Source organism: Lithobates pipiens, unplaced genomic scaffold, assembly GCF_037356315.1.
Source record: "Lithobates pipiens isolate NorthernLeopardFrog02 unplaced genomic scaffold, aLitPip1_a1.2 Scaffold_18, whole genome shotgun sequence".
Lineage (NCBI taxonomy): Eukaryota > Metazoa > Chordata > Amphibia > Anura > Ranidae > Lithobates > Lithobates pipiens.
In genome coordinates this window covers 594,749,807-594,761,828 of record NW_027507758.1, presented here as the reverse complement: position 1 = coordinate 594,761,828, position 12,022 = coordinate 594,749,807, and the positions used below count along the sequence as shown (strand labels likewise).

Below are 12,022 nucleotides of genomic sequence, written 5' to 3'. Positions count from 1 at the left end.
GCGCTTTGGCCTGTTTTTTTTCTTGCCAGTATCCAATCCTTTTTTGCAGGGCTGGGACAAGGGCTAAGCAGGAGGGACAGCTGCTGGGTGCACAGTAGTAGGGGCGATGCTGAACACTCCAGATTAGTGTCTGGAACCCAGCTGCTCGGGGCTTCTGCTGTCACACCGTGATCTAACGTGCCTCCGCTCTCCATCCCATCTGCCTAAAACTTACACAAAATAGCATGCACAGCCACATACAGTGCTGTGAAAAAGTATTTACCCCCTTCCTTTTTTTTGCATATTTGTCATGCATAAAACGATTCAGATCAAACTAATTTTAATTACACAAAGATAACCCGAGTAAACACAAAATGCAGTTTTTAAGTGATGATTTCATTCATTAAGGGAAAAAAGTGGTCCAAAATTGCCTGGCCCTATGTAAAAAAAAAAAAAAAAAAAAAAAAAAAAAAAAGTAGTTGCCCCCTACACCTTATACCTGGTTGTGCCACCCCTGGCGGTAATAACTGCAATCAAGCGTTTGCGATAGCTGGTAACGAGTCTTTCACATCACTGTTCAGGAATTTTGTCCCACTCTTCTTTGCAGAATTGTTTTGATGCAGCCACATTGGATGGTTTTTGAGCATGAATGGACTATTTAAGGTTAAGATACTGCATCTCAATTGGATTTAAGTCCAGACTTTGACTCGACCACTCCAAAACCTTCATTTATTTAGGTGGACTTGCTGGTGTGTTTCAGATTATTGTCCTGCTGCTTGACCCAAGTGCACTTGAGCTTGGGAGTCACAAATCGATTGGCCAGACATTCCCCTTCAAGATTTTCTGGTAGAGTGCAGAATTCATGGCTCCAATAATAATGGCAAGTTGTCTGGATCCGGAAGATGCACAGCAGCCCCAGACCACCACACTAAATTGCAATGTGACAAATATGCTTGTTCTGGAAATTTTAAATATAGGCAACTCCTAACCTCATATCGATTAGCGGTTCCAAAATACTGCTGCGGTATGGAACAGGCACACTCAGCATCTTTCCAAACAAGCGTTTTGTTTATTCTGCGCAACTGAAGTTTTTATTTTATTTTTATTTTTTTATACACATGATTATGTAGGTAACGGATCACATCAATATTACAATTGTCTTCTATTTTGTATGTTTGCCTATGTATTGCACACTGCCCTAATAATGTTTTCATTACTTTTGCATTCTTTTGAGTCCTGGTTAGAATTAGCCTGCCTATGTTACGACCCTTGTTAGGATAAAAGTACAATTGTAATATTAACGTGATCATGTGTATAACAAAAATTCAATTGCACCAAATAAACAGAACAGCTATTTGGAAAGAGGCCAAGTGCATCTTTTGTGTCTGCTCTCTACTGCAGTAATTATTATTAATTGTGAACCAATAAGGAGTATAGGATTTGCCTATCTATAAAGTTTCCAGAACAATGCTAAAAAAATAAAATAAAATAAATAAAAAAAATCAGGAAGGGGGAAAATAGTTTTTGACAGCACTGTAGCTGCTAGAAAGTAGTGGCCAGGCATGTGCAGTGCACACTCCATACAAACATAGGGCAGCCGGAGCAAAGGGGGCAGATCAGTACACCCATTCTACATCATGCAATAGCAGCAGGAGAGGGGGCACAGTCCTGCATCCTTGCCCTGGGGGCTGGATGAACCTGTCCTGGTACTGTTCCTGTGGGCACCAGTATAATTATAACCTGAAGGTGAAAGAATTGCTGTGTCCCTCAATGGTCGGGAAAGAAATACAGTAAAACCTCGGATTGCGAGTAACACAGATTGCGAGTAACGTGCTTTTCGCAATACGAGATTTTTTTAAAAATCCTGACTCGATTTGGGAGCGTTATCTCCCAAGACGAGCAGCGTTCAAGCCTCTGGGGTGTGCAGCAACGCATTTGGCCAGAGGTGCGGGGGCACCGGTGACGCTCTGAGCCATTTGGAGCCACTCAGAGACACTCCATTCTCAAGTGTCTTCGAGAGGTTTCCAGCGGCCCCCCATCTCTGGTCACATGTGGTACTGCATACAATAGCAATCACTGTAGAACGAATTATCTGAGTTTCCATTGATTCCTATGGGGAAACTCGCTTTGATATACGAGCGCTTTGGATCACAAGCATGCTTCTGGAAGGGATTGTGCTCGTAATCCAAGGTACTACTGTAGGTTCTAATATGCACAAAATTCTCAGCACACACACTCATCAGGAATGAAAACGCGAAGCCAGGTCTCTAGAAAGAGAAGTTTTATTGCTGAAGTTGTGACTACAGGCAGTAAGAAAGGTTTATAAAACTCGGACTTCTATCTCAGGAACATACTGACTCGCAGAGCTAACACAGAAGGTGGCGGGGGAGGAAGACGAAAAACAGTGGCAGTCTAGAGAGACACATAGCGCAGCCTCCAACAGCCACAAATACACCAAATGTGTGGGGTGACCTCCTGCACCGAGCGCTACTCCAGCCACAAGGCTTCCTGTGCTGATTAAAGAGAACCTGTCATTACAGCAAAGTGGCAATAGGTAAAGACTGAAGGTAGCAGGAGGTGGAGGTACACAACTACTACATTTCCTCTATTGTTACTCCCAAAACCCCCAGTATGCCAATCTTCACTTCAAAGCTCAGACACACTCCTGCATCCCATTGTGTAATCCTCATGCCAAGGGGATTTATACTTCTTTTTTTTATTATTACACATACGAAACAGATCAACTTCAAGTAAATCTAAAGTCCAAACTTATATGTGTATAAGAGAAGCTCCGCGGTCATTTAAAAGATCGATAACAAATATTTGCTACATAACCTATAAACTATTTCACGTTATTCGAAATATTTCCTCGAAATTCAATCTGCGGTCAGCTATAACTTCTAAAACTGTGATATAAATATTACATTTCCTACGACTAATGGCAACGGTCAATGAGGAACCCTCTGAAAATTCCATCTGCTCATGCGATTGTCTCACAGCTTTTCCCAGAGCTCAAAATAACACCTTTTAAACAACTTGTCTACCAAGGTAGGTCTCCAAACATCTTGGTAGTCATGGGGTCAAAACAAGCTGGCAATGTTTTGTTCAACATGTTCCTGGCATTTATTGACTTTATTTTAACTGAAGACAAATAACCCCCCCCCGGTGGTTCCCAAGTTCTTCCTCTGCTCCGGGAAGCCAGAGACCCCCAGGATGGCCAGAAGGAGCAGATCGGGGAACAACCCTATTCTGAGGCCAATGAACAAGGAAGCGCTCAGCTCAGGGCACTTCCAGGTTTAGAGCTGTCAGAATCCCGACTGAAATGTGGAGTAAACAGCTGACCAAGCACAGTCCTGTGCGTGATTAGCTGGAGTGGAGGGCAGGAGAGACATTAGGGGGGGGTAGATTTTTTTTAAACTGAAGAGTGTCAAATCTGCTGCAGCTCTGCACATAAACCAATCAGCTTCCAGGTTTTATTGTCAAGGCTTCAGCTGTCCATAGACAGTTCGAATCTCAGCAGTTTCAACAGGAATGGGCTAGATTCGAACCATGTATGGGCAAGGCTGAATGTACCCAAGTTGATCGATCAACTTGGGTACAACCAGCCCGTTGGCTTTTACATGCAATTGTTGCTGCTGGTGGTTATAGAAAAATCACTCTACTGTGTTGATGGGGGAATCCCTCCCGCAGACACATTGTGTTCTCCCGGTGAGGGAAGGCGTCCCTGCTGGGAGAACACAATAGCTCTGCAGGAGGGGTTCTCCACAGTCAGTGTTGATGGGAGAATCAAGCGATTTTATTTTCTGCAACCCGTGTTTGCAGGAAAAAAAATAAATAATGATAAAAAAAATCGCTCTGTCTATGGCCAGCCTTAATTGTACAAGCTGAAGTTAGAAACCGCGATTGGCTACCATGCACAGCTGCACCAGATTCTGTGTGCTCCAGTTTTAGTAAATCTACCTCTTATGCCCCGTACACACGACCAGACTTTTCAACATCAAAAGTTTGACGGAATGATTCCGGCAGACTATTCGAACGTGTGTGGGCTGCAGCGGACTTTTGATTTGCAAAAGTCTGACAGACTTTAGAAATGGAACATGTTTCAAATTTTTCCGACAGAACTCTGCCGGACCCAGAAATCCGCTCGTGTGTGTGCTAGTCTGACGGACTAAAACCGACGCTAAGGCAGCTATTGGCTACTGGCTATGAACTTCCTTATTCTAGTCCAGTCGTACGTCATCACGTTCGAATCCGTCGGTGTTTGGTGTGATTGTGTGTGGCCAAGTCCGTTCATTCGGAAAGTCCGTCAGAACTCTGTCAGAACTCCGTCGAAAGTCTGCCGGACTTAAGTCCTGTCGTGTGTACGCGGCATAAGGGTCTAATAGACCACTATTATCTCCATAAAGAGAATGTCACCTGCCAATGCTATCACTTAAGGGGCTTTGTGAAAGCAATAAAGTTAAAAGATAAAAACATAAAAAAGTATTTAAAAAGAAACTAAAATTATATTCAAATAAATTAAAATAAAATATTAAAAGCAACCGGCTGCTCTCACACACAAGAAAACAAACATGCACACAGGGCGCCCTCGTATGTAAACAGCGAATGCGCAACACACATTATTACACACTTATGTCTAAACCGATTACCTGTAAAAGATTTTAAATAGTAGCTTATGAACAATTTTGGGAGCCAAAGTTTTTTTTTTCGTTTCATGGGTACACACAATTTTAGGCTCCATTCATACTTGGCGATTCCAAATCACTGGCAAATAAGACCCTTGATTCCAAATTGCATGGCAATCGGTGAAAAACATGCATTTGGGTGCAATTTGTTTTAAATGGCACACCAAACGCGGTAGAGGTTTGCCACGCAAAACAGAATTGCCCTGCAGCAGCCTCAAAGCGCATGAAGCTTTGCAGAACCTTTAAAGATCGCATGAAGCTTGTCACACAGAAAAGAACAGGGGCTTATTTTGTGGTGACAAATGTGCATAGGGCAGCCCATTGAAGTGAATGGGTTTGCCCTATGGGTGACATGCAGAATCACGTGAAAATTGCCTACACAAAATGTGAGTGGGAGGGCGAGTTACCGCCACACAAAGTGTGAATGGGGCTTTAGGGCTTTGCCCTGTTTGAGATCCATTTACTTGACCCAACTCCATCTTGACCCAGGTCTGTTGGGTTTTTCAGTGACAAAAAAATGAGAGGAAATACCCTAAAATGAAGGAGCAATCCAGCTTCTGACATTACATATCCACTGATTTCCCTTATCCTGCCAACAAACCTTTTGATGATTTTTGTTGAATTACATTGGAACAGTCATATTTCACCTCAGACACACACACGCTCTTGACTTAAAACAAAATTCTATGCAATCTATAATGACGTTACATCTACTATGCTCCTGGGTCTTCACCTGGGTTTTAGGCCACACGAGGGAGCTCAGAAGCAAGGGGAGGTACTTTTTGGGGCCCTTTCACATGGGCGATCCGATCAGGGACCTGATCGGAAGGTCCATGCATTTCTATGGTCTGGCGGGTATAACCCTCTTGGTCTGATGAAAAAAAAAATAATAATAATTTTGGAGAACTGCTTCCTCTTCCGTTTGGGTGCATCAGATCGGAGGTAGCCAGGTTTAAACTGACAGCGGATTCCTTTTACTCCCAGACACCCATAGAGCGGGGTAGAGTCTGTCCATATCCACTCTGCATAAACTGACCTGTCATCCACCCCACTCAGGTCACAGATCCCCTGAATGGAATCCACCCAGGGTGAAAGGGCCCTTTTGCTTAACACCTTGGAAATTATATGTATACTATTACCCCCTACATTGCATAGTAAGATGCAGGAAAAAAAAAAAAAGTGGGGCAGGGGGTGTATCAGAGCTTAGATGATTAGCCTATACTATATATATCGGGTGTACCAGGTGCTGCTTGGTACCTTGGGAGAGCAGGATGAGTTTTGATGCAATGGTATGTACCACCTTGTGGTATCCGCTTTTACTGCCTTCATACCACCTTGTAGCATGTGTTTCAGCAGCAAGCTCACGCTAGAGTGGGAGTTTCCAAACTTTCTAAACAAAAGGGCCAGTTTACTGTCCTTCAGATTTTAGGGGGGCTGGGCTAGGGGCAGCGGGAGTTGAAAATTGCCTGGTGTCCAGTGAAAGTAAACAATGCCTTATCTTTGGTGTCAGTGGAATAGTGCCCCGTTGTTGGTGTCAGCAAATAATGCCCAATTGTTGATGTCAGTGGATGGCATAGTGCCAAGGGCCAGATAAAGGCAAGCAAAGGGCCATATTTGGTTCCCAGGCCAAACAGTTCGGAGACAACTGTTCTAGACATGTAGGGTGGCTCAAAAAATGACGTGTCACCCTGGTATGTTGCGCTCTTCATCAAACTACGACTAATTAATTCACAATCAGCGTAAAGTCATAGGACTTACAAGGTAGAAGGAAGGGAGAACTCCAGGCAAAGCACAAACCTCAGAAATAAACTCACACAGCAGAACTATCTACTCCTGTTCGATTCTGGGTGCAGCATTTGGAAGACAAAATAAGATCACATAATCTTTAGATCCCGCAGGAAAATGAATCAGCAGGTTCCAGACAAATAACTGGCCATTACAAATAATAGGCCTGATAGACTGAGTATTAGGGTGTGTTTTGTGCTTCCTTCCCAGCAACTAAGACGGGTATTTGGCTTACTAATAACAACAGGCACAGAGACACGTATGTCCTCAAACATGCCTATATTTATATCTGTGATAGGTACACTACCTTGTGTGCCCCCAGGGAGTATTGACTCCTCCTGGGCACCAGAACCACAACAAATGTTGTCAGGATGGCGTTCCTTGATCCTTTCTGCAGATTGGGAACCCTGAAGCGCTCAGCTCTGAGCACTTCTGGGTTCAGAGCTATCAAACGCTAGCCATAGTGGTTTGGGGACTTTCTGTCCGTAATCTGTTTGGCAGGAGTAGAGGGGAGAAATTAGGGATCTGAAACCTGCCCATAAAAAAAAAAAAAAGTAACAACCCCCCCATCCCGCGCGCGCACGCGCACACACACACACACACACGACATGTATGCGTAAAGAAAGAATGATTGCACAACACATATTAGGCATGCCAATGTAAGCCGAATATTTCTGAAGCCATCACTTTTGGTTAATTCTAAACAGACGGGGGGGAAAAATTGCAGCCTATTGAAAATTTTGGGTAGTCTGTGACTGGACAGCGAAAGGAGAAGTAGTGCAATGACAAGCTCATCTCTCTGCTCGCTAATCCTATCAGCATGCTGTTCTGCAGCACACAAAATTGATTGGAATCTTGTACTGCTTCTTTCTCTTTCACACCAGCCCTGCTGTGCAGGGACTGCAAATGGCTGATAACAGGTCAAAGTCATGTACTTACATAGCTTAAAAGTTTAACAATGTATTAATGGATTACAAAGCTGCCTTATGTGCCTTTTATATCTGCCTAGCACTCAGCGTCATTGGCCAGGGTTTTTAAATGGGATATCCAACAAGATCATATATAGGTGTGATGGTCTGGTGTCCACAAACTTCTGGCCATATACTGTATAGGTCGGGGAGCAGAGAATACTTAACTTCACCAACCTCTTACTTGCATTCTACCATCCTCACAACAGTCCCACAGCTTGACTGGGTGACTTATTTTCCACCCCAATGAAAAAAAATAGGCGACTTATGTTACCCATGTAGTCCAGGCAGGAATACGACTTGTGACTCTGCATTGGAAGACTGTGGACTTTTATTTGATCCCATCTGCAGACCACAGGAAAAATGACAACCTTGTGTGATGGTTATGTCTGAAGAATGACTGATCTTGAGGACCTTTGAACAAAGCAAACTGTGACATTGCAAACAGGCTCCGCCCACTTCCGCCCTCCCCTGAGGAGTTCAGGAAGACCGGGATCTTACATTAAGGCACGTTTGAGGCCACAGAATTGCTCTCCTTACTGTGAAACAAAACCAGCATGGCTTGTCTACGAAACTCAAGTTAACTTAAAAAGGACAAGTCCGATAAAATCTATAAAACACAACACCCCTTTCACTTACAGAGTCCTACAAATGTCATAAAAATATGTTCAACCTCGCCAATGCCTTTATAGGCAACACAGTAAAACAGAAATCAGGCTTGCGGTGGGAGGGTCTGCTTTGTAAGCTTATAGGTAAGAAGGGGAGGTATCTAGATGGGCTTAGAGTAAGGCAAGTGTCACCAGCAAGGCAAAGTAGTTGGCCCATTCCTGCTAGCCCCTTGAGAAATCTCTTGGGTTTCCCCATCATGTTACTGGCTGCCACAGTGATCATGTGATCGGTAACCCAACCTATTGTTGCTTTGTGTGACTAGGAGCTTTCCATGGCAGTAGGAGTACAGCCAGCAAGGAGGAGGAGCCAGGCCCCCATCACACAGGGAGGACTCCGTTGAGATCAGCAAGGGAGCTGTCCCCGGATCCCCTGCTGAACAGAGCGGGGTGGATGAGCCATCTGTGTCCGCCCAGTTTCTGCAGAGCGAGCATGGACAGAGCTACTCTGCTCTACGGGCAGTAAGGAGTAAACAGACATCTGTCCGTTTACACTAGACTGCCCTCTGATCCGCCTAGATGGAGGACAAAAGATCCCCTTCTGCCCTTTTTTAGCAGACTGGAGGTAGACAGGTGTAAACAGACACATGTTCATTTACACCTGCCGGTCCATAGGGGTGAATGGACCGACCGATCAGGTCCACCTGAAAAACCATATTGGACCCTTTGTGCGAAAGGGGTCTTTAATGGCTCAATGGGCAGGCAAAAGGTGGGACAGCAGCAAAGGCTCTGAAATGTTTCAGCTTCACTGTATGTAGCTATACAGTAGTAGGGATGGGGGTGATTACAAGGGCATGCGTGTTACTTTACAACTCTTATGGCCGATAAAACATTTTTTTACATTTGTGCTTTGGTTGCTTGTCTGGAGCTGTCCTTTAAACTTAACTCCAGGCAGTTTACTTGTCAATACTATGTGATTTTTGGTGTTACTTTTTAAAACCACCTAGTTTCTTAGGCCAGCCATAGACTGTTTGAGAATCTTGGCTGGATCAGCAGGAACCGGCCGAGATTTGAACCATGCATGGCCAGGCTGAGTGAACCCAAGCTGATTGATCGATCAACCAACCTGGGTACAACCAGCCTGCCGGACTTTACATACAACTATCGTTAGTGGCTGGTTTAGCAGCTAGCAATAATCACCGTCTTCACCTGGTGGGGACAGCTTCCCCCGGCCAAGAGAATGCAATGGCTCGGCGGGAGGGATTCCCCTGTCAATACGGGTTAAAAGAAAGAAATTCACTCCGTGTATGGCCTGCCTTAATAAAATACTTTGCAAAAGGAGGTGATGTCATTACAAACTGCAGCCATGCCCAAGCTAGGGTAGTAATTACAGAATCTCTGATGCCATTTCCATTCACTGAGCAGGGCCACTGGAAACTACAAATCCCATTATACACTGGAAATTGCAGACATTATTGGGCGTTAACGTGGTTGGGTTTGCTGGCAATGCTTGAACCACCCACATCGCTGCATAGCCCGTCAACAGTCTGAGATGCCCCGTTACTTCCGCTGCAGCCAGCGGTAATGCAATTATGTGGCTTCTGGTAAAAGGGAACTATAGCAGGGATGTTTTAAGACTGGTGGCCGGGGAAGAAGTGGTACAGCAGCCACCGGTCTTAAGCCGGCCATAGAGCCAATTTCTTTCCTGTAACCACGGGTTGCCATAAACAATCTCTCAATTCCCTACTGCAGATCCATTGTGTTCCACCGGCAGGGAGGGGGGATGGGGCAGGGAAGGCCACCCCCGCCGGGAAAACACTGTTTATTGCTAGCGTAAATGTAAAAATGTGAAATCCGGCAGGCTGGTTGTACCCAAACTGATCAAACAACTTGGTGCATTCAGCCTGCTCACATATGGTTTGAATCTTGGATGGTTCAGCAGGAACTGGGCAGCATTCGAACCCTCTATGGCCGGCTTTACAAAAGGAAAATAAGGACACTGATCATACTAGTTTGAATTACTTCACAGGGGTTAGCAGTGGATTAATAAGATGTTTGCTGAGCAATGTCACGTAAAAAAAATGCTTGAAAAATTCTGCCAGAAGTTCAGCTTGAAATTTACACATACTCAACCAGAGCCCTCCGAAAAGCATCAATATAAATGTACGGTGTGCAGAAAGTGGAAGCAGAAGTATTCAGTGCAGCATGACAATCTTCAATAAATCTCTAAAACGTTCATGTGTCTAGTGCCAAACTGGAAGAGCGCTGACCGCTGTGCAGGGGATACACATACAGCAGAGCTAGTGGTGCACAGTTGAGTGGTGGTACTAGTAAGGGTGGGGTGAAACCAGTAAGGGTGGGGTGGTAGCAGTAATAATGGGGTGGAATCAGTAATGTTGAGTGGAATGAGTAAGGGTGAGGTGGTACCAGTAAAGGTGCAGTGGAATCAGTAGGGCTGGGGTAGAACTAGTAAAGGTGGGGTGATAGCAGTAAGGGTGGGATGGAACCAGTAATAGCGGGAGGAACCAGAAAGGGAGAAGTGTAACTAGTAAAAGCAGAGTGGCACCAGCAACAGTGGGGTGGGGTGGTACCAGTAAAATTAGGGTTTAACCAGTAACAATAGGGTGGAACTAGTAACAGTGGGAGGAAGCACTGCTGTCCCATAAACTGGCGCTGTATTGCTCTTGCGGTCTGAGGGTTTCCAGTAACCTATAGATGGGAATTTTCCTCTCCTGTACTAGGAAGACATGTAGAAGGTACCCCCCTATTCTTTGTGAGGATAAGGAATCAATAAATTATCCAGTGTGGAGGCGGCACTATGATCCGACACCTCACCCCACCGGTCCTTGCATAGGGTGGGGCAAGCCGGTGTCTGAGCCAGGCTCAGAAAAGTCCAGCGTCTGGGTATTACCCGTTTCGGTGTCAGCCAACTGGCCGAGGAGAGGGTTCAGGGTGCCACCGCACTGCGGGCAGGAGTGGACCATTTCCTGCAGGTTACAGAGGTCATTGAAGGTCCTCTCGCACAGGTCGCACTGATACATCCGCTTCTGCGCTGTCCAATCCTTCCTCTCCTCCACTACAGCCAGTGATGGTAGATTACGGCTAGGGAGGCGGTGGTTTGGTTCCTCTTCATCATCGTCTGATTCCGGCTGCTGCTCGCTGGTCCTCCGCTGGGGCGGGCGTCTCTTCCGCTTACCGGGGCGGGGGAGCTCCGGGCAAATAGGACGACGCAGGGTGGAGATCTCTGGTAATGGTCCCTTGAAGGCTGAGGGAGCAGCGTGTGATATGGACATCCCGTCAACTGCACAAGATAAAAACAAGACCTTTCAATTAAACAATTTTCTTTATCAGGAGTATAACGTTTCACTACACCAAAAATCGATTTATTTTCTGTTTGTAGTGGATGCTGCAAAGTTAATCCCGACAGTTTCTTTTATCTCACGAAGACCCTGATGGTGACAACTCTGCTTTGAGTCCCTGAATCTGTAAACCTGCCATTGTCAATAGAGGCTCTCACTCTCCCTGCTGGGTTGTGATGTTTATGATACAACAGGAGGAATAGGAACACCTCAGAGTGAGCAGGCACAGAGCCAAAAATTAAGGTGGAAACCCCTTACAGAGTGCCATAGAGACACAAAAAGACTCAGTCCACCAGAAATCAGTTTTGGATGGACTGAACTTCAATTGGGTATTGCGTGCACCTTGGTTAATCTTTACTGTGTTCCCAGTGTTGCCTTCTTTAATCCTAGACCCAAGCTGTACATTGACCCCATGATAAGATTAAGACTCCATTCACATTGGTGCAACTTGTCATTTGACTTTGGACACCCCCCCCCCCCATAAAAAATATCAACTGTTGCAGTGGCGGGTGCTTTTGGGCGGAGCTCCGCTTCAAAGTAATTGTAAATGCAATTAAAAAAAAAAAAAAAACACAACAAACACGTTCTACTTACCTGGTCTTGCACAGAGTAGCTCTGATCCTCTTCTTCTTGGGTCCCAC

At 45.2% G+C, this 12,022-nt stretch overlaps 1 protein-coding gene across 1 annotated transcript in view; it reads right to left on the bottom strand.

Annotated features, from left to right (window-relative positions):
- Nucleotides 1-2,245: 2,245 nt before the first annotated feature.
- The window catches only part of LOC143989163 (uncharacterized), a 33,540-nt gene continuing 23,763 nt past the window's right edge, over nucleotides 2,246-12,022 (bottom strand). Inside the window, exon 7 of the mRNA XM_077489193.1 lies at nucleotides 2,246-11,323. Coding sequence (XP_077345319.1) covers nucleotides 10,854-11,323 — 470 coding nt within the window. The 3' untranslated portion in view covers nucleotides 2,246-10,853. The remainder of the gene's footprint in view (nucleotides 11,324-12,022) is intronic.